At 41.2% G+C, this 22,801-nt stretch overlaps 1 protein-coding gene across 2 annotated transcripts; it reads left to right on the top strand.

The window, feature by feature from the left end:
• The first annotated feature begins 1,846 nt into the window (after window positions 1–1,846).
• LOC145446520 (uncharacterized) lies at window positions 1,847–14,992 on the top strand. Of its 2 annotated transcripts, none has more exons than XM_080324858.1 (8): window positions 1,847–2,030; window positions 2,257–2,391; window positions 3,199–3,285; window positions 5,780–6,151; window positions 6,769–7,224; window positions 8,380–8,733; window positions 9,022–9,342; window positions 14,706–14,992. In XM_080324858.1, the coding sequence occupies exons 1-8, from the start codon at window positions 1,958–1,960 to the stop codon at window positions 14,894–14,896; spliced, it is 1,989 nt and encodes a 662-aa protein (XP_080180984.1). In that variant the 5' UTR covers window positions 1,847–1,957; the 3' UTR covers window positions 14,897–14,992. The 2 variants fall into 2 exon arrangements, with proteins under 2 accessions (XP_080180984.1, XP_080180974.1); XM_080324848.1 differs by having other exon boundaries at window positions 2,227–2,391.
• Window positions 14,993–22,801: the final 7,809 nt, after the last annotated feature.

Raw genomic sequence — 22,801 nt, 5'->3', positions numbered from 1 at the left:
GGATTTTTTAAAATAGCCTTCGTAGTAGGTTCCACCAACATTGTGAACATTTTTGTGAAATGGCGCAATGTTACAGTAATATTATAATTTATGATCAATAATCCTAGGAGTAACATATTGGCTAGGGTTACCATATTTTGGAAATGTGAAAATAGGACACTTTTCAAAATTTTCAGACTTGCAATACCGAAGGAAAATCCTGAAAAAATGGTAAAATTTTGGCACTTCGCGGTCGGTTAACTAAAAATAATAAAAAAACGTCATCTTTCTGGCTCAGCTCCGAAAATACAGTTTTTCTTTTACATTATCAGTTGGTTGACTAAAAATAAAAAAAAAGTGAACTTTCCGGCCCAGCTCCCGAAATAGCCGCCGAGCGTTCCTTCAGTGCTGTTTTATTGTATTTTGATGTATATTTAACCAGAATTCTCTCAAAAACGAGGACATTTGGGTGTCCTAAGAGGACACTTTCAAAAAAGTAAAAAAAGAGGACAAATCCTTTTAAAAGAGGACGTATGGTAACCCCAATATTGGCTCGCTCCTGACACTATGTAGAGCAGTGTTCTCAAACCCGCGGCGCTATAGCTAACGCTGTTTGGATTTGACAAGCACATGATTAATAGCCTTAATCGGGAGTATACTTGGATTACCGGGGTTATTGTACAGTGCCCTAATGCTGTGATATCACCATATCAATCAATGTTCATTGTTCAATTCTAGAATATTTTAACTGTAGCTGTGGCAAGTCAAATGCCCGCTAGAGGCATCATCATAACGCGACAGATTTTATGATGACATAATGCATTTGTCACCTCGCATGGTGTCTATAGCTCATAGTTTTGATAAGTTATGCTCCCTCTGTACGAAGTACGAAAAATTTTCAAATACTTATAAATGTGATGTTTTAGTGCCCAGAGTAAATTGCTATAGTGGAATGCGCGTGGAATGTCAGTCGGTTGTGCCTTCGGATAATTTTATCCCGGCAAATAAGGCCTACTTGGAAAGACATTTAGTAGGCCTACCCTTATTGCTGATGCTGCGGCCCGCGGCGTCATCAAAAACTGTGAAATTGGCCCACGAGCACATATGAGTTTGAAACCTCTGATTTATAGCCTAGCACGGAAATCTACCTCTTGCCACTTATCTGAGAGATACATATGCTTGGTGCAACCGCAAGTGAAATTTGGATTCAAAAGTGAAGAAATGTTGCGTCGCCTGAGCATCCGACAATGTCGGGGGTGATAAGGGTCGCCTCCGGATCCGGTTGGGATTTCCAAGCCCAATTTTAAAACATCAAATCTTGAAATATCACTACCAAATATCTCTGATCCCGGCAGGGTATACGAGACGATATGGTTTGGTTGTTGTTGACAGGTTTTTATGCATTTTCAATACGCTAGTGATGCATGATGCCTCTGCACCAGAAGATCAAAGTCATTGGTTAATCTGGATACACCGATAAATAGGTCAATTTCGCTGCGCGTTTTATGCCACTGCATGAATTATCCATTTTTTCCGACATGTTGGTTGATCAAAAGGTGTAACGGAATGTTAAATAGTACATCGCAATTGTTCGCTGTCAATCGGCCATTAGTTTGTACATGAAAGAATCGAGACCCTTTGGGAAATTTGTACAAACGAGCTGTATTGCTGTAACTTTTATATCAACGCGTTGTACACACAGTTTCGTCATGTCAGACACTGCTGTAGACAGTGTTGAGGCGATGGTCAGTAATCAAACCAATCAACGGTTGATTAACGGGATAACAGCATCGAATCATTAGGATAAATTCACGTGCTTGGTATTCTAGTTTGTCTGAGTGCTGTTTTAAGTCGCGGTGCTGCAAGTTATATTGCTTGTTGGGGCTGACATGACAAGGCTTTTTCTTGTTGGCAGCGTTCAGTGACTTTTATTTCCTTAAACACTAAGTTCTCGAGTAACAATTACAAGACTATCGGCATGGATGAAAGAGAATTTGACAGAAGAAGAAATTCATCGCCCTCGTCTCGTAACAACGAAAGATCTGGAGCAGGTAGAAGCGATAAACCCATTTGCGTTTGGAAATTTGTATACGCCCTCACATACTTGTCACCATATGCGATAATCATGTCACGCGGTTTGTCGGATACTATTCCGCACGTTGTTAATACGTGTCGTCAACTACATAGTCGACAGATGCCGGCACGTAATGTGATGTCTATCTACAATGGTGTACATATTATATTCAGCGCGAGATCAGCCTTCCGAGTTTCCTTCAGCTGAAGTGGGCGCGTCTGCAGCGTATCCCGGTGTGCTGGTGCCTATCTCCCGCGGAAGTGGCGTTGGACCTCACTCTGACCCTACAGCTCGTTTTCAGTGTTGGCGTCCTGTGGATGAGCCTATTTCGCACTCTGGTAAGGACATTTCCAAGCTGGTTCGTAGATACTGGTCAGTAGTGATATGAGAATCCGATGTAATAGCATTTGACAGTACAGCATGCGACACTTAAAGTCATTTGTCATTTTTTTATTGTAGGATAGTTGATGTTCAATGTTCGCTTCAAGTCTACACCAGTTGCAGACAAATACCGCCGATGCAAATAAGCCAGTAATAAAAAGGCTTGGAGTTTCTGTCAGCACTAGTGTACGAGATTCTATAAATAATTTCTCTACCTCGAAGGAAAGTTGATAGTTTGGGTTATATCGTGTGCCATTTCGCTCGCTCAAGCGTCGGCCGGATTGGATCAGATAATTTTGATTTTCACTATATTCATGCCAAGTGTACACTGTACAGCTTGCCTGATACGGCGGTCAAAACGCGTTTGTTGGCACTTGGTACGAGCAATTGAGCGGGTAGGTCTTTAGCAGAGGTTCGCGAAGTAATTCCTGGGGGTCCGCGATGCCTTGAACCTGCAAAATGATTGATACCCTAATTTGTAATCTTTTTTTAATTAGTTATAGCATGAGGCAGTTTTCCACCACAACTGCTAAAACCTCATTACTCGAATCATCAGAATAATCGTATGACACGAAATATCCTACTGTTCAAATTAATTTTATTGCAAAATTGCCAATAACCTACCGATAAAAACATATTGCGGTTTAGAGACGTTTTGTTGGAGTTTGTGGAAAAATATTAATATAGAGATGGTAAGATCAATCAGGTTACCACTGGTCTATACGTTCCAAGCAAAAATTTGACTCGCTTAGTTCTCGTTTCAGGCCGAAGAGTTCCGTTCGATTACGCTGTTGCTGAAAACCCGACAGACATCGTGAGGTACGGTCAACATGCGAGGGATGGAATGAGAGGTTGGTATTAGGGATGGTGTGAACCTCTGAAAGGTTCAGGTTCGTGTGAACGCGAACCTTTTTGAAAGGTTCTGTGTGAACACGAACGTGAACCTCATGACGTCACGTGACGTCATATTGCTAATCCCAACCCTATCTTTCAATGAAGTGATAGCGTATATTAATGTATACGATACCTAGCGAAGACCCGGGCCACATAATGTCACAATGCTGAAGTGCATATTGGCGTTTTAAACGTCGCTTAATGTATCAACTGAGGCAATCAAATGATATAATACTTCCATAAAATCAATAAGCCAACAATTACAATGAAAACTTGCCATGGAATATATGCTTATGCCTTAACAGTCTTGGCCAGACCGGACAATGTATTCAGCGTCTGAGTATTGCTACATTGATTTTGAGCAGAGTGTAAAACAGGATGTCTATACTTGCTACCGATATTATCCCACTAATAAGTTATACAGCAGTAGCCAACACCCCAATCGCACGTTTTTTATGATACAATAAAATAATAAAGTCAAGATTGATTGGTTGAATAAGCATCATTCGCTGACTACATGTAGTGTATTTCGCTCATGACGTTGTGTGATTGCGAGTCTAGCTCTTAGCAGAGAGTCGCTAAGTATTCACAAACGGAAATCTGGGTATTTTGAGCAAATTTTTGTAACAAAGCAAGTAAAATTTTTGAGATTGTCAAGGTGCACATTCGTTTATTTGTGTTGATTGTTTCTGCTGCCAGCGGCATGCACAGAGTGGCCTGCAGTTGAAGTGCAATAAATTTGCACTAAAGATGTCATAATGAAGTGAACATTGAAAGTATATATGAAAAAGGTTCACAGTGCAGAACCTATCAAGGTTCTGTTGTGAACGCGAACCTCTGAATTTCCGAGGTTCACACACAGAACGCGAACGTGAACCTCACGTTCACACCATCCCTAGTTGGTATTGTTTATATATGGTTGCGGGTAGTTAAGTTGTATCTGGGTTATTCGGAAGTATGAGGTCAGCTCGCAGCTAACGCAGGAGCTCCGTTTTCGCGTGGAAAACTGTCTGTGTATTGGGATAAGTGAAAGCATTACGTTAAATTACAAATTATCTATCGGGACATTATACTTGTCATTAGTTGAAACTTGAAAGTGTTTATACTACATTTACTTGCTAAGAGTCGAAGTATGTCAAATGCGACCTTTATAGATAGAGCTTGGATTAAACGGCAATGACTCCGACCCTATAGCTTTGACCAATCAGGTAAACGCGTAACTGACACATGGTACTAATGGATATTCATACGCCCATTCCATTGGTTGTGTACCGCTAAAGGGTTGAAATAGGTTGTGATTTCTTGACTACCCTTGAAAGGCCATGAGCTTAGAACAGTTGATCGGGTCCCATTGCACGCCTCGGAAATACCTCCATGAAGATCGGTATATTTTACACGTTTCTACCCATGCAAGTGTGTGTTGAAGCGTAATTCGGAAAATGCTGATTACATTGTTGGCAACATACGCTCTAGTGAAAATTCTACTAACAACTAGGGCTTGTCACAATGATTCGAGTACTCGAATCTGAATCGAGTATTAAATTTAATGATTCGAGTCGAGTAGTAAAATACGATTTTTTCGAGTACTGAAATTATACGCTCCTCGCCACTGAAAGTTGATTTGATCACGAGAATTGTAGTTTCGCTACAAATATTCCATGTTGAAGCCTTGAAACCTTGATTGGCCGTATCGTAGCATACGAAAGCTTCGAGAAGAGACATGAATGTATTATTCACATGTGTTATAATACGAAACATGTAGTACGAAGCTACGAACGTAACTGGAAATAGCACATTTCCGAAGTCATGATCATCCCACAACATTGTCACCAAGTGCAATGAAATCGATATGGTCGAAGAAATACCGAAGTATCTTGAATGTGATGGATAACAAGCATTATATTCTTTCTTGACGCATAAAAGGTACATATTTGAACTTTGACTCGTTACATTTTGTTATGACGTCATAATGAGTGATACTCGATTACTCGACTCAAGAGCATATTACGTGATTCAGAATCGAATCACTCAGGTAGTCGATTTTGCCCAACCCTATTAATAAGCTATTTACCACTCACTGTATTTACAGTGAGTGCATGGTAATGGTCGGTAATGGTGAAGGTACTCGTCGTTGTTGCTCTAGTAACAGTAGAGTCAAAAAATTCGATTCAAGTGCAAGAAGTATTGGCAGTGATCTCCAAGAAAGTAAGCGTTCTAGGTCTAGTTATGAATGATAATTGTTTAAGTAGAAATAGAAAATAGTGTAAAATCATGAGCACCTGAGCAACTGGTGTAAGTATAGGCGTTACTTATCGAGTTATCACCGCTAATAATTTGAATAGGAGTAAATTTGAGCGAATTTCCGTTGCTTCGATGTCATGCCTATATAGGGTGGATGCGAGATCATCTAAGACTGAGTAATATCGTAATGCGATCTCTCATTTCGGACAGCATCCAGTCACCACTCGAATCCGGAATATGAACACGTCTCCGAACGCAGCGGAAGAGAACACAGGCTGCGATCTCTGCCTGATATCGGTCTCTTACGGCGGATCTTCAAAAAGCGCACTGTCACTACCACTGTGGACGAGTACGAGCCGGACATCGGCGAGTATCCTGGCCCGCGCGCCACCACTCCCGACTATAGAGAGTCGTCATCGCCGCGATACGACCCGGAGGACCAAATCCTGGATCGATACAGTGACGGGCGAAGGCGACTGAGCATTCAGCAGACCGGCGACGCTGCGGTGTACAGAGTTGACGAGAGACCTGTGCGGCCTGCGTCAAGACGTGGGGCAGGTGTCAGAAAGTACAGCCAACCAAGTGAGGTTTTCAAATGTTGTAGGAAGGTTTGAGTTTCTTTTATATCCAGTAGTGGTGACTGACAAAGTACTTCTATACTCTTTTGAGTAGTAAATTGGTATTTGCGTACATTACTTGCTCTCTGAATAGATGGTTTACAGACTACTTGAAATTTACAATCTGTCTCAGTAACTCCACTCAGTTTTTAATTGTAGTACTGCATAAAGTAAAACGTAGTTTTGTGATGTTTTCATCCCTTTTTAAGTAAAATTGTCATAACAGCTTAGTGAAATAGCCCATGTCTCGCGGTAACCAGATTTGTTTACCTCTATTGTAACTGCTTTAGGCGTCTTAGGTGTTTTGGGACAGCCTCGAAATGGCAACCGGTGATATAAAAAGTAGCCACTTTCCAGCAAACGCTAAAATTATTTGATCCCATTTGAAACTACTTATTTGCATACATTATAGATATTTCCTTGTCTAATTCAACTTGCACTGGTTTTCCTATGTGTCCTAAAACTACTTTTGCATACAACCTAGACGGAATTTGCTATGATTCTACTATTTTAATTTCGAATTAAGTGCCCACTCTATTAACTCTGGCAATCTCTGTGTGCAACGCCTTTGCTTTTGCTCAGATGTTGATTATGGGATAGCCAGGGAAGAGACGCAAATCCCAACTAGGGAATGGAGGCTGCAATCCGAACCGAACACTGGCACACTTCAACGCACAACCCATAATAGGAACTTCGACACGGAAGCGAGGTATTATTCGGAAGGGGCTGACTTTTCTCACGCGTCTCGCTGGCGAATCACGGATATGCGGCACGCTCTTTCCCCACACCAGATAGTCGGACACGAAGCCGTATTTGATGCAGAGAGAAACACCATCTTGATTCCTGCGAGGGACACGTTGCGAAACGATACCCTGGCGGATGACCGGCAAGGCAATATAACGATGCACCAATTGCCAGCCCATGGTGTTGTCGTGGATGGCGGTAGCAGATGGAGAGACGGGGAAACTGGTTTTGAGCGATTAGAACGGCGACCAAGTGCTGTTGAATTCAAAGATGTTCGGAAACATAGTGAACCAAGTGAGTCTCGATTGCTCTTTATAGTCTCCTTAGTGTTTCTGCTACGAAGGAGTGTAGCACTGAAGTAGCTTGGGCATCCTTTCTCCACTTATTCAAGGGGTTATGAGTTCTGGCGAGTTCGCGTCATTTTTATGAATGAAATCGTCACTGGAGCTCTTGAGACAGACATCGTAAATATACAATCGAGGAAGGCACATATTTGTAGCGTTTCTAGCAATATTTCGTTAGTAGTGAAGATACCGTCTTACAATTTCGAAAGTAGAAAGTTTCGATTGGTTGTCAAGACTATGCGACGCATCCTCAAATCCATACCTTTTTAACTACTTCGAGTGCTTTTCCGTCCCTACAATCCTACTTCCACTTGAAACTAGATATGACCCGGGGAGATCGCTAGTTTCACTTGAACTGGTGATTTCTATTTCAGTAGCACGCTTTCAGTGTTGGAACCCCAGTGCAGTCAGCTTGTGAAAAAGTGACACTGGCCAATATATAAGTGGCTGTCATGTCGTATGCTGGAAAAGTTGTATCCGACTTACGTAATGATAACTGTTAGATTTTCGACGTTTCTTGGTCTCTTCATCAATAACGTGACACAAAATCTTTAATCATTGTCGTATGCTTACTATATCTATTGGACCCAATTCATGGTCTACGTATGAGAGTAAGTTGCGAGAATACTTGGATGTCTCTTCCGCGTAGCTGGGGTCGGTTATAGAATACTTTTTTCTTTTTAGCAGCACGCAGTAGGTTTTATCTACTTGCAATAGCCAAGTGTTCATAATCTTTCCCACTATCTCTGCTACTTTCGTTTTGTTGCCTAGAATGCTTACTCTTTAGTCTTTACATACTAGGAAGCCAAGGTCAAAAATCCTCTCTCGTCACTACGTCTTGCACAAGCGAAGGTAGTCAGTAACTATGTACCTCTACTCTATTATGAGTACTAAAGTGTTATTTAGTCAACTCGATTGTCATGATTGCAAACTGCTACCACCAATGCCACCAATACATTTTTATTTTGTTGAGACGAGGCTTCAACATCTACTTTTACTTGTAATTTTGAGACGTGACTTGTATACCAACTATAAATACATTGAAAACCTCCGCTCGCAGGAGTATGTCAGCTTGACGTATTCATTATCCCAATTATTTCAGCAGTTGCGCTCTATCGTGGCGAGGCACCGGATATTTCCAGGAGTGAGCAAAGGTCGCAATCTCTAGGTATTGAATCACTTCGGCTCGTGCGTGACACCTTCGCTCAGAGGCGTCATGCCTCCCAAAACCATAGCGTCGATGCCGAAAAGCAGCCGATAAGCCAGGATTCGCATCAACGCGAGCGAAACCGCGAAACGTCCGACGCTGCTGGGGATTTACGCCAAAGTACCGCAGGTGAATTGGGACCAACATCGACGAGTCTCTCGGACGGCGCCAGGCCACCGAAGATAACTGGTGCTACCGGGACCGATCACACGAAGGAGGGTATCTTGAGGAACCGTAAAAGCAATAAAGCCGGTGGGTCAGCGATTTGGTTTAGTACTGTTTCATTTCCGCGCTTTTCCTCTTTGATATTAAAAAAGGGCCGAAGCCTCATTGCTGCTTGACTGCAGATAAATTTTTTCTTCGGAAACAGAACCACTGGATCAAGTTAAAGATGTCGTAAATCTGAGTAGTGTGCATCGAAGTAGCGAAGTAGAAGTACGTCGTTGTTGTATACAAGCAATGCGTAATGGAGTTGAGGACTATTTCGGCGCTCGATTTTTTCGTGGCCGGTGACTGAATCGATCTCCATGTATTTCTCAGGTCTATCCAAATCGAAATCGCTGGATCAAGGCGATCCCATCCAGGAGACACGGCGAGTCCGTTGGTCGTCCCTCCCACAACTTGATAAACCAGACGGTGGCGATCCCCGTGATTCGGGTCTCGGGCGCAGGACGAGAAGCGCTTCGACCACAGGAGAGTTGGGAGATTTCTGGAACGTCGACGACGTAGGAGAGAGCTTTGGTCCTGAAGCTTCCGACAAGCAAGGCGAAGGCGATGACGTGGAGAAGCAGTTGAAGCGCGCGCCTAAGCCAGGCAGACGGAAAAGCATCTTGGAGGAATTGAGATTAGTGGGAATTCCAGGTGAATTGAAGTCATTGAGTTATACGACAGTGGATTCCAGTATTCGAGTCTTGAAATATGTGAATACGCACAGCGTGTTTACGAAAAATAAATATAGGATATTTCAATTATAGGATATTTCAATTGAATGATAAATTCGCTGATGTCTGGTTTATACCATACCTGTTATGTGGGATTCTATTTATGTTTCTGCAAGATATCACGTTAAAAATCACAACTCAATTTGGTTTATTCAGTTTGTAATGAAAGAACTGTGACGTCTTCGTTCGTTAGCTTCGAATATACTAAAAAATATCGTTATATTGTTCAGTCGAAGATTACCTACCTAATATTATGTAGAAAACCGTCTTAGCTTTTCACATAACTCCTAAGTAGAAGTTATCCTGCAATTTCCTGTTCAATAAAAAGCAAAATCAGCGTGATTTACAGGACGGTGCCAAGTATTCCAATAGGCCAAGCTCATAGTGTTGAAATTTACTGAATTAATTTGAAGAATGTACACGAGTCTATGCACCGTAGATTTATTTTTCAATTAAAGCGACATGTCCTTCAAGATTTCGAAACTGTCCCCAGTGAGTTCGCGCGTTTCCAGATTACGACCATACCTGCATACCTGCATACCGTAGTTGTAATTGAGTTCACTGAAGCGAAATAACAGTTAAACCATCAGACGTCGATCGAGGTTTGACTTCAGAAATGTTTGGGTTGAATTAGGCATACCATCTAACGATATGTATTTCGAACCTAACGTAACCGAATGACATAGTTTAAAATTTCTCGCCCGTGTCAGGATTAGAATGTGTTTAGAATTGATTGCCCGTGCCAGGATTAGAATGTATACCAACGGTGGGCAGAATTCAAACAAGGAATTAGTTATTCATAATCCAGTTGAATCAGTGGTTCCCAACCTTCTTCATCTCGTGGACCCCTTGGCAGAAATTTGAGCCAATATTCTCCCTTAGGAGGAATCAGCCCGGTTATTAAAAACATTGTTTTTTCTCGCGCACCACCTGTTGACTGAAGAATAAGACGGGCGCTATAGAGTATTTGTGTCAAGGAGGGCCGCAACAACTCATTGGTCGACCTCCAAAAAACAATGGTATTTGTCCCAATCAACACAACTTCTGGAAGGCTTCGCTAACGAGGGGGAAAATCAGCCCGGTGATCCAAAAATATCATTTTTCTTGCGCACCACCTTTTGACTGAAGAATAAGACAGGCGCTACAGAGTGTTTGTGTCGAGGGCCGCAACAATACCTTGTCGACCTCCCAAAACAATGCTACTTGTGCCAATCAACACAACTTTTGGAAAACTTCGCTAACAATTCAGAATAACTGCTGTGAAAAATCAGTATGCTTAAATTTACTAATCGCGTGAATGTTTTTTTAAAATTCATGCATGAATTAGGTCAATAATATGTAACTTTCATAATCCATATGTAGCAAAAATGATCAGATGTCCTGTAGTAGCGGATGGATATGGCGTCGTCTTCGGAAATTTAGGACACCCATGCCACAGAGTTGAGACTGTTACTGAAGTTACGGATGGGTCCACACCAGAGTTGGATCAATTGTAATTTGTAATGTAATTGAATGTAATTAATTACATATTTCAATGTAATTGTAATGTAATTGTAATTGAAGCATTTTTATTTTGTGTAATTGTAATTGTAATTGTAATTTGACAAAAATTTTGCTCAATTACAATTTCAATTACATTAAATTGCTATTGAGACCTGACAAGCACAACATGAAATAATTGATTTATAATGTATTCTCTTTAAATGTCGACAAGGAATTTGGTGGATCCATTCACGGCAGAGATGAGCGGATTTGAAATTTCTATGTCCTAATCCAGTCCAAATCCGAACCTTCAAATCCAAATCCTAATCCTAATCCATACCTTTTCATATTCAAGTCCATGTCCAATCCTAATCCGATTCCAACTGGACATTCAGAAAAAATACCAATTTATGCAATGGAGGGATTCGAAAATTTTCTTTCACAACCAACGATTCACTTGATTCAAGATAATCTAGTAACCATAAGTACATTAATAACTGATTTGAATAAAGTTTGTCGCCATTCGCCACACGACATTTCAATCTCCAAGAAAATAGTTCAATCCAATCCAAATCCTTATCCGTTCTGAAAAAAATGTCTAATCCAAATCCAATCCAAATCCGACAAAATTTCACAAATCCTGTTTTTTCAAAACCTAATCCTAATCCATGCTCATCTCTGATTCACGGAAGCCCTTGACTGCGCCCTTGCGGGCGAAGTTTTTTATTTTTACCGCTATGCTGGCCTCGGCTGCCATTGTATACAATTATTAGATTACTAACCAACGGATGGATTCGCAACACGTGACTCACGATTGAATACGCCGAGAAGCGAACTGCTGAGGCGGCTAAAAGCAGCAGAATTGATAGTCCCATAGCTAACGATCCAAGCGTCGAAATTTGATATGTATGGTCCTAATCGAAAGCTAGTGTCGCACTGATTCCGCAATAAAAGTATATTTCCAGGCAATGGTACCATCCCAAAATAGTCGTGAAAGTCTGGGAATCGGCATTGTTCTGAACAATCGCTGGGAGTAATTGGTCATTGTTGTGGTCATGCTGCTGCGGCGCTCTCACTTTTCAGAACAGTCGGCCTTAAATGGCTATTTTGGAGCAGTTACATTGCCCTGACGAGATTTTATTTGTATTTTCGGAATTAGTGCATCAATAGCTTACGATAAAGATCAGATGCATCAAATTTGGACGCCTGAATCGCCAGCTCTAGGACTACAAAGTTTGCTGCTTTTAGCCGGCTCTGCAGTACGTTTGTCGGTGCATTCATCCGTGACTCACATCTTGCGCATCTATCCGTGGGTTGGCAATCTACAATACGATTTCAGATCACGATGCTGCATCGTTACTTCGTCTGGCTAACTAACCAGACCACTGGATATTATATAACGTCTTATCTGACAAAGCACGGTTTTGTTTTCACCCCTCATCCTAATTCCTACGTCCCTCGATAAAAATAATATTATTTCTTTAATTATATACTATATACGCAAATCCAACCCGTGCATGATTATAATACTTTTTTCAACGACATACTGCATACTGGAATAGTTCGAAAACGTTTTTCTTTTATTAATTACCGGGTATTTGCGTATCATGAATGAAACATGAATACTTGAATTGTTGTTAATTACGACGCCACGGTTGTCAAGGAGCACGGTTGAATTTATCATTATTTAATTAAATGTTCAACAGCAGCAATTGTAATTGTAATTGTAATGTAATTGAAGCATGCAAGGAGTAATTGTAATTGTAATTGTAATTTGATATTTTTAGCATGGAGTAATTGTAATTGTAATGTAATTGAAACATGCATGAAAGTAATTGTAATTGTAATTGTAATTGAACTGAAATAATGTAATTGATCCAACTCTGGTCCACACTCCACATTGCTTTGTTGAAGCATGTTGTTAGTTTGTGACCTACGGTAAAGATTGTCGATAGGCTACTCGAAAGATTCCTAATTCTTATTTCTTGACTGGGAGATGTATTTTCCACTTCGGGTCGCATTTGTATCGCTGGGCTCAGGTTTCAAGTGCAGGACTATTCGTAGCCGCGCAGTCATATCAATATCGCCGGTTTCGGTAAACTTGTGTCGGTCATTTTGGATTCTAAGTGTTGTCATCGTCGATCTGTCTCGGAGCACACTTTGCGGAATCGCAGATTTTGCGAAACGATTATACGTCGTGACGTGTCCTAGTGCGGATATACACGTGCCTAATGGTCCTGCACAAGCCTACTGCGCAATTCTAGACTGATCCATCCCTACGGCAGCAGGCGAGAATAAAAAATACCGTGATTTCATAATTACGAAGACAGTTTTACTCAATTCTGTAAATCAAGCGTATTTAATGCGTTATTTTATTCAATTTTAGTCTTTTTCATTAATTTTTAGTCTTCTAGTGACACTTAATCTCGCGAAACGTGCAAAGAAATATTACAGGTTAAATGAATTTGCCCAAAATAGTGTATTTGTTGCTCATTACACAAGACTACTAAAGAATTGGAAGGCATGGTTCCTTTTGCCCCGTGGCTAATAAATATAGTACAAGAAATTATTACTCGTCACTTCACGTTTTTGCAGCATTGCACCAGGTTTAGAATGATATTATCGCTCGGTTAGCAGTTCACTAAAAATAAAGCAAGTTCACTTGCGATCTCTTTGACTTGAATCGATGTCGTTGTAATGTTTTGTCACCGGAGATTTCAAATAGCATCTGAACATACTTCCAGCAAATAAAAATCAGCCTATAGGAACATACGCTAGGACATAACTAGTTGACTACTTGACAGTTCGCAAACGACAGGTTTAGTAAATCGTTTATCATTCTAAAGTATAATTTCCCCCCTAAACAATACTAAACTCCCCCAAGGGGTGAAATCCCCTCAGGTTGGGAACCACCGGGTTGAATGAACACCTTGTAAATCATTACATTAGCTTACCTCAATTGATTTAGAATGCATGAAGTCTGATGGTAGCCAGTTCATTCAGGCATGTAATGCATGTCTCTTCAACTACTATGATCATGTGCCTCCATCCTAGGCCTGTTCAACAATAGTTTTTTTTTCCCGAATGTTGCTGGTTACATGATTAAATCGTTAGGTTGCCTTAAAAAACGACGCACACCAAATTTTAATTCATTCCAACCAATAATCGCTGATTTCATACAGTTTGAAAATTTTGAATTTACCAAAAAAATGCAAAAAAAATTTTTTGTCAGATATTTCTGTTAACCCCATGAAATCGTTGCGCTGTCTTCAAAGACGATGCAAAACAAATTTGACTCAATTCCAACCAGTAGAAGCGGAGTTATTTGAGTTTTTCGATGATAATTCTTGGATTATCCACCGATCTAGGATAATCACCGAATTATCGAAGAACAACTCAAATAGCTCCGCTTCTACTGGTTGGAATTGAGTCAAATTTGTTTTGCATCGTCTTTGAAGACAGCGCAACGATTTCATGGGGTTAACAGAAATATCTGACTAAACATTTTTTTTGCATCTTCAAGTAAATTCAAAATTTTCAAACTGTATAAAATCAGCGATTATTGGTTGGAATGAATTAAAATTTTGTGTCCGACGTTTTTTTTTAAGGCAACCTAACGATTTAATCACGTAACCAGCAAGATTCAGGAAAAAAAAAATTTTTGAACAGTCCTACTCCATCCTATCCTACTCGCTAAGAGAATTAAGAAAATTTCAAACGGACAAAATAATCTCCCAACAAACACACATTTGATCTCGGCACTTATACGTAATCATAATTATGTCAATTCTCGATTTTCAGTGTACGTCTACAAAGGACTCTTCAGTGCTGCCGTTGGCATTATCCTGTGCTTTATAACCGCATACTTGTTTTTTCCCGACCAAGCCGATTCCGAAACTGCGCGCGTGGCGCGGGTATTCACGACGCCAGGTATCCTCGTTGCGTTTGCTTACACTTTCTACGCTGTGAAATACCGCGATTCTGCGTGGTAATGTGTTGTGACCGTTTTCTCTTTTCCAGTATTTTAATAATTTTATGATAATTTTTACGTGTTGGAATATGTCTGAATAAACGAGGTAGAAAACTGACGCGTTCTTCGGTTGTGGTGAGATGGAGGTTTTCGCCGGCCAGGTAACGGATGCAGCAACGCCGTGTAGATAAATGGTTCATGGAGTATACAGGAGTATTCCTCGCGTGTGGGACGTATTACATCTTAGCGATCATCGATTATCAGGTTGTGCAACGACCTCCACTTTGTAATCGTTGTAAATCTGCCGAGTACTGCAGATAGGGGTCCATTTTCATAGCTCGAGTTCGAAGTGTTTCTCGCAGGTTAAATGGCCAATAACCTATGGGTAAACACTAAACGGTCACAGTAACTACTTTCTTATAGCTAGGTCGCACTATTGTACACATGTAACACGGCATCTCCGACCTTGTAAATCATTACATTAGCTTGCCTGAATTGATTTAGGATGCATGAAGTCTGATGGTAACCAGTTCATTCAGGCATGTGCGCTGTAACTGAAATGAATGCTGGTTAGGACGCTTGGTCGTGGGATGTGCTGTTCGACAGGTGAAATGTGTTACGGACGCAATGGTAGGTTTATCACACGTCCACGACCGTAACAGCACTCGATCAGCTCCCTCCTCCAAAAAACGTTGATCTTGGCCCTTCCATATAGGATGATAAACAGAACTTCTTCGATCTTCGCTTCGCTCCCCACACCACCTCAGGGTTTACTCTTTTTTCCCATGCATATCGGCTACGTTGGGTGTGCTGTTTAGTGACCAAGGTGACATCGCTAGACGCGCAAAGCGCGCAAAAATTACTTTAATTCCTGAATGAATCGGTCAATCTGATCGGGAATTGCGTATATATTGATATCAACTTTTTATCCTCTCTCTGTTCACGTAATTAAATTTACCGGTAATAGAGCTGAGGGATGTGTCTTGGAAAATGCAGGGCCCCTAAATAATAATTAAGCATCTTCGGTCGTACCCGTGCTGTAAAGAAATACCAATTTGTGCGTCTTTTAGTTCAGTACGTTTCGACGATTTCAATATCTTTTGACATAGCAGATAGTATAATGACTTCGTTTTCCTGACCAGCAGATAGTATAATGACTTCGTTTTCCTGACCTATCTGCTATGTCAAAAGATATTGAAATCGTCGAAACGTACTAAACTGAAAGGCCCACAAATTGGTATTTCTTTACTGGCAAATAATGTTACCTTCGCGATGGCAGTTGTCTTGTGGGGTTCAGAGCGACAGGACAGTAACATTCGGTGCCAGTCATTCAGGCGCCAATGGACACTTAAACATATATGTATAGATAATATTTATATCGAAGTTCTCGGTCGCACAAGGACAGTCCTTTTCGGCCAAGGTCTTCTCGCTGCTGATCGTTCTGGCACGCTTCTCGCAGTCGCATGTCAAAGCATGGCCGATAACTTGGTGCGTCGTGGCACGGTAATGGCCGACGCCCAAGCGTCAATTTCTGTCAATCATGCGTATTTTCGTTGGGGGAAAGGCACCCAATATTGAAGGTATTTGTCAACATCGGTTCGCGCGCCGCGCCAACAACTTTTGGTAAAAAGTTGCATAAATTCCTAACGAAGTAGCCTACTTCATTATTTATGTAAATTCGCGAAATCATCTTGGGTCCTCTTCGAGCCCCCTCCCCCACAATTGGGGGGTTTGGGGTGCGGCAGTTACGGTTCTGCATATATCCTCTCCAAAGAGAATTCGTCCTATTTTTTCATAATTTTGGGTAAATTAGGGTTTAAATTAGGTTAAATAAAAAGTCAGGTTCAGATTTCTAAAATATGGTAACCCTTGTGATCGCAGGCGTACACGGGACGAGACAGGAGATCGATTTAGAACGTTTCGAATAATACACATGGATTATTATTCGAATGTTCCTCTCACCACCAGCCTTCCACATGTCAGTGAAATCGAGAGATATTCACAGATGAAGTCAGCAGCGACAGACTATCACTTGTTCGTAGTGGTCATGCAGGTTTTGCTTTTTTACTGGGTTAGGTTTTAAGGCCACTCCCGCTCTTACTACGGTTATCGAGTCAAAACCGCCTATTTTTTACTCTGATTATGTAAAGTAGGAAATACGTTTGGTGTGTTAGCTTGGATCACCATTATGAGTGAATTTGTCCCCGCAACTGAGTAAAGTACCCCCTGTACAACGATAAATGATTTTATATTAGTAACTTGCAGCTATATAGCCTACATATGTAATGCCATTCATCATTTTGGGTCAGTTCTGGCCTAGAAGGTATATAGTCACACGCCATTCCGGATATGTTTCAAGCACATCGCACTTTCCGTCTTAAGTTCTCTTCTCTAAGCACTAGGGCAGGGGCGGGCAACTTCTCCAGTCGTCGTGCCGGATATAGGAAAATTAAGTACTTGGCGGGCCGGATTGCTGAATCGACACATTATTCGCCCATTTATCCACAAATACAAGGAATAAATCGTATTTATTGAATGTATTTTAACGACAGCAATGCAACTTCAAAGCCATTTCTCGCCAATAATGACGAAGACAGTGTGGATTTAAGAACAGCATGGTCATACAGCAGGGGTTGCCAACCTTTTTGCCAGTCAAGGCCGCATTTCAACAACTCATATAGCCTACAGCCGCATTCCAGGGCATAGTTGTAATGAACTAGACTGGCAGGACGCCAAATACTCGTGTTAAAGTGTCTATGTCTATTTCCAGTGAACTCCGTACAAATCCATTACATAATGTAAGCTGTTCATAGTCGCGCCAAGCGCGATAACTTTTTCAGATTCATTCATGAATTTCGTCATTAAAATTAGTAGTTTTACATATTATTTCTCATCCCATGTGATCAGACTCACCTGTAGAGTAGAGGGAGAGCTATTTTCGAAAATATAGGGCAGGTTATGAATGATGATGCATCTTCGGGCTGGCCAATTATTATGAGTCACTTTGTTGCATGCTGTTCATTGCATTTCTTGACCTCCCGTCAGGATTTTCAGTATAGTGAGGAGCACGCGATTCCGAGTTGGTATTTCTATATGAGGTGCATCATTTTTCTCTTCTGTTCGCAACTGTGTTGTGGGGCTCTGATTGCAAAGTGCGCAACTATATTTAAATCGAAAAATGAAGTCGAATTTAAACGCTCGCGGCGCAAAGAAAATTTCAATAATAATTAAAATCTTCCAAGATACCGGGAGTAAATTCGTAAATTCAAATTCCATGTCGACGGATTTCAACACATACTAATCGAATTACGTGTCCATGGCCCCACAAATTTGCTTCTACGGCCGCAGGTTCGCCACCCCTGTCATACAGGCACCACCATGTCTGCTTCTCTCTGATCAATCAACACACGGTGCAATCCTTCATTAAGATTTCAAGGCGTTCGATAAACCAGGTACCCAAAATTTACCAAGATATCAAGGCATTAGGGTTTAGTAGGTGACGAGATAGACAGGTCACACAGTTTAACAACCACGCTATCTCGATATTGAATTCATGCGGACCGCGGCCTCGAAATTTGAAAGTAGTCCGCGACCCGTTTGCACTTGGCGATACCTGGCATAAGCGGTGTCTTGCAAAAGCCTAGAAGTGTGCGCCGTGCTACAAGTCGACGGTTACGGAATCAAAAATAAGAAATATCGGCCTGGTGTAAATGACGATTGTCGTCGACAAACACCATGATTACCACAAATGACATTAGGGTTCAGTACATCATGAATGCCGATCATGCAAGTCTTCTCGCCTCGACGAACTTACGCGTAAGCTCGATACCCTCGCTCGCTGCGCAGCGCGCATTCATGAGTATAATAACATACAGTCACTAAAATTTGATGTATGTATTGTAAGCAAGTAGCGGGGAATCTCGGAAACTGGGGCCGGCGGGCCACATTATCATGTGAGACGAAAAACTGCCCGCGGGCCGTATGTTGCCCGCTCCTACACTAGGGCGATTTTTTGACATGTCAAAATATTGTCAAAATTGTAGCGTTAGGTCAAAAAGTGTCAAAATTGTTTATAAAGTCAAATTATTTTCCAGCCTGCATTTCGTTTTATTGTAGATGTTTGCACTGTCATTTAACTTATCATCTGACATTTCACCGCTTGTAGCCTACCTTACAGGCCTACCGTTATAGACGGCTCATTGTCTGCTCATTGTGAATCATAAACGATCAGATGAAAGAAAAAGGTCGACCTTGTGATATGCGCAACGTATATACCGCAATATCCTAACCGAAGCAAGGCTGCGTGGGTATTGCTTCTTATACCAAGAAGCGCATGATGAAAAATTGTGATGTAGACCCGTGCTCTTCAACCTTTTTCGTCGTGGTGCACGCTTTTAACGTTTACTCAAAACTCGTACACCCCTAATCACATAACACAGCGATTACAAAGTAAGCCTTATCCAAGGGTGCTCACTATTCAACTTTGATGCAATACACGGCCGTATTTCGATTACATGAATAGCGTAGGGCCACATTCAGACGGATAGTCCTCATGACCCACCTAGACGACAAATACTCAAGTTAAACTGGCTACCGGGAACTCTCGATGCCATCATTGATTTCTTGAGAGATAACTTGCGTACAAAGGCTTATTATCGTGGAAGCAGAACGTCCCCGCTGACATATATGCACCAAAATCGCGAGAATACTGACAAGATAGCGAAATGGTGAAGCGTCCGGCTTCTTGATCGGTAGGTTGTGGGTTCGATCCCCGGCCGGGTCAGACCAAAGACGTGATTAGTAACACTGGTATCTATATGTCTTCCCCACTTGGCGCTCATGCATTATTGGGATAGCATGGAGGGGTGGCGCAAGACTTAGAAAGCAGTCAAAGGCTATATCTGCGCCTGTCGTGTCCGGAGGCATATTCACACCATTCAGTCATGGTATGCAATATGCACAATGCATATGCACAGGTCGTCTGTGTGCGTGTGTGTATCATGAGTCGGTGTTATATGCCGCAAAACATCAAGAACAAAAATAAACTACGTACTTTTCTTTCCTTTCCTAGGAAAAGTTGTTGGGATTCAGTTTCTAGTCGCGAGGTGCGCGAAAATTTTCTTAACCTCGTTAAGAAATTTCGTCGTTATTATTGGTAGTGTCACATATTACTGTCATATGTTTATCCATTCTCAGCTCACGTGATCATATCAACCGGTATAGCTAATGAACGGGGAGTTTTAGAAAAAAATTGGCGCAAAATTATATTGATGATTCATCTTTCGGTTTCAAGTACTCACTTTGTTGCATATTGTTACTGCCTGACGTCCCATCAGGATTGTCGGTATAGTCAAAATATATCACAAATCGCCCAATTGTTCCGAGAAAACCTTCATTCGAGAGATAAGCACGATTCTAACTTGGTATTTCTTCATGAGGAGTATCGTTTCCCTCTGCGGTTCGCATTTGTATGGTGAGGCTCAGATTGAGAGGAAACTATATTATATTAAAAACGAAAATCAAAGTCACCGTGAAACGCGCTAAGCGTGAAGAAAAATCTCTCAAATAGTTTCAAACCAATTCATTCATTCAAATTCCATATTGACGGCCGCCAGCACACGCTAATTTAATAATGTAGTTATTGTTTTGAGGCTGCATGCGACTGTTTGAAGGTTGTCCACCCCTGGCCTAATCGGAATAAGGATGAGCGAGGCTGCAGCGTATAGGAAATGAATGCTAAATCCTAAACATCAATCATGGCTCGAGGTTGGTTTAGGCTTAAGGTTGCGGGACCACAATCTAAATAAGTATATGGTTCGCAAACTCGACCCCCTAAACCTGGCGTCTACACGCCATGCAATTATATGTGCACTGGGCTATTTATAAGCTTAAGTCGAATACCAATGGTTACATGATATGGATAAACATTTGCTTATGACACTACAAAAGAAATGTAATTTACTAACTGCGTACAGCTGATATGAACATTGTACGGCATTGCGATCCAGTGTTGGGATGACTCGAGTCAGACTCGAGTCACCTTTTTCGCATGACTTGACTTGACTCGAGTCACTTTGCTAAAATGACTTGACTTGACTTGACTCGGCGTATCAGAAATGTGGATTGACTCGTGACTCGGAGCAAAATTCACGAGTCAATTTCAAGTCATCAAGTAATTGTTGTCGATAAAAATCACTGTATCTTACATATGTTCAGATTGTTCTCGAAACGCTTGCGTAACCCGTGAGAGCGACCAATCATTTAATGACCGTGTGTTTCATTGAGCCTCGACTGTTTTCTCACAAATAAATTGACCGCACACGAAGCTTACAGCTTACGTTGTCGTAACTCTAAAAGTAAAGTAATAGAACAGCAAAATGTATATTTCTGTTCTCTGTTCGTGCCTTTACCAAACCTCTTGTTTTATTGAAATTGAAGTAAAATATAATTTATAAAGTCCTCAATCATTGGCGCAGGCTCGAATGGTATCATATCTATTTGAAAATGGGTAATGTATTGTATCTTATCAATTCGTTTCTATATTTTGGCTGGTAACTATAAACTGAGGCTGAAGCTATGCAATTACGTAGCTTGACAGTTCTGCGTATATGTGAGCAATACAGCGCCTTCTTGCGTGTATATTTAGCTCTATTTTCGTTCATCGTTTCGGAATCAATGACCGTTCAGACTGTATTTCGGACAGCTAGCAAATTGCAATGACGTAATCATGCATCATACATACTTCGAAAGGGCAAATTGACTTGAAATGTGACTTGACTCGTGACTTGACTTGACTTGACTCAAGTCACCTCCAAAAATAGAGTGACTTGACTTGACTCGAGTCACCTTTGAAAATCGATTGACTTGACTTGACTCGAGTCAAAATGTGCAATGACTCGAAATGACTCGTGACTTGAAGGTAGTGACTTGATCCCTACACTGTTGCAATCCCGATGCACAGTTGCACACCCATCGCACACAACCTGTTCTAACAACAGCATAACAAAATATTGTCATCGCTACACATTGGTATCGCTGGGCGAAATTAAATATCTGAGTGATTCGATTTTGAATCACGCACTATGCTTCGAGTCGAGTCGAGTATTCGAGTATCACACATTATGACGTCATAACAGAATAAAATATGTCACAGTTCAAATATGTATCTTTTATGACACCACAAAGAATATAATGCATGTTATCCATCCCATTAGAGATGCTTTGTTATTTTTTCGACCACACCGACTTTATTGCACCTCGTGACAAGGTTATGGGATGATTATGACTTCGGAAATATGTTATTTCCCCAAACGTTGGCAGCTTTGTACTATGTTTCGTACTTTTCGAAACAGCCAATCAGGGTTTTAAGCCTTCCAAATTGGAAATTAGTATCAAAACTATAATTCTCGTGGATAAATTAACTTTCAGTGGCGAGGAGGTCAAAATTTCAGTACTCGGAAAAATCTTATTTTACCACTCAACTCGAAGCATTAAAATTAATACTAGATTCGGATCCGAGTACCCGTGTCATTGTGCCCAGGCCTAATTATTGGCATGGTTGGTGAAGTGATTTTGATTGACAGTTCGATGCGATCTCGCTCTCGGACATCACTTTTCAATTCACGCTTTGGAGATCCAGTGGCAGTGGTTGAGCCGCGTGTTCGCATCGAACATGTTGTTAGAATTCCACTCCACAAAATTGAAAATCATTCGGGTATATTTACACCACCTACAAATCCGGGAGCGTTACAGAATTAATTCCTGCATCGCCCATATACTCATTGGAGCTGTCTGCCGGATTGATTTGTAATTAGTGTGCGGGTGTAATCAGCTTATACAGATGGTGATTATGGCGTTTTTACACGAGACGGTTGCAACGATTGATGAAGAGACGATTTAGCCTTATTTCAGGTGAATTCCTTCGTTG

Source organism: Botryllus schlosseri, chromosome 1 (assembly GCF_051294905.1).
Source record: "Botryllus schlosseri isolate E-star chromosome 1, Bs_hap1, whole genome shotgun sequence".
Classification (NCBI taxonomy): Eukaryota; Metazoa; Chordata; class Ascidiacea; order Stolidobranchia; family Styelidae; genus Botryllus; species Botryllus schlosseri.
The sequence above is the reverse complement of the archived record's forward strand: the minus strand, read 5'-3'. Positions and strand labels throughout refer to the sequence as shown.

Excerpts from the sequence above, each read along its gene's own strand:
- LOC145446520 (XM_080324848.1), top strand. The coding sequence starts at position 1,958 with ATGGATGAAAGAGAATTTGACAGAAGAAGAAATTCATCGCCCTCGTCT. Across the intron at positions 2,392-3,198 it reads TGAGCCTATTTCGCACTCTG|GCCGAAGAGTTCCGTTCGAT; the intron begins GTAAGGACATTT and ends TTCTCGTTTCAG. Across the intron at positions 8,734-9,021 it reads CCGTAAAAGCAATAAAGCCG|GTCTATCCAAATCGAAATCG; the intron begins GTGGGTCAGCGA and ends TGTATTTCTCAG.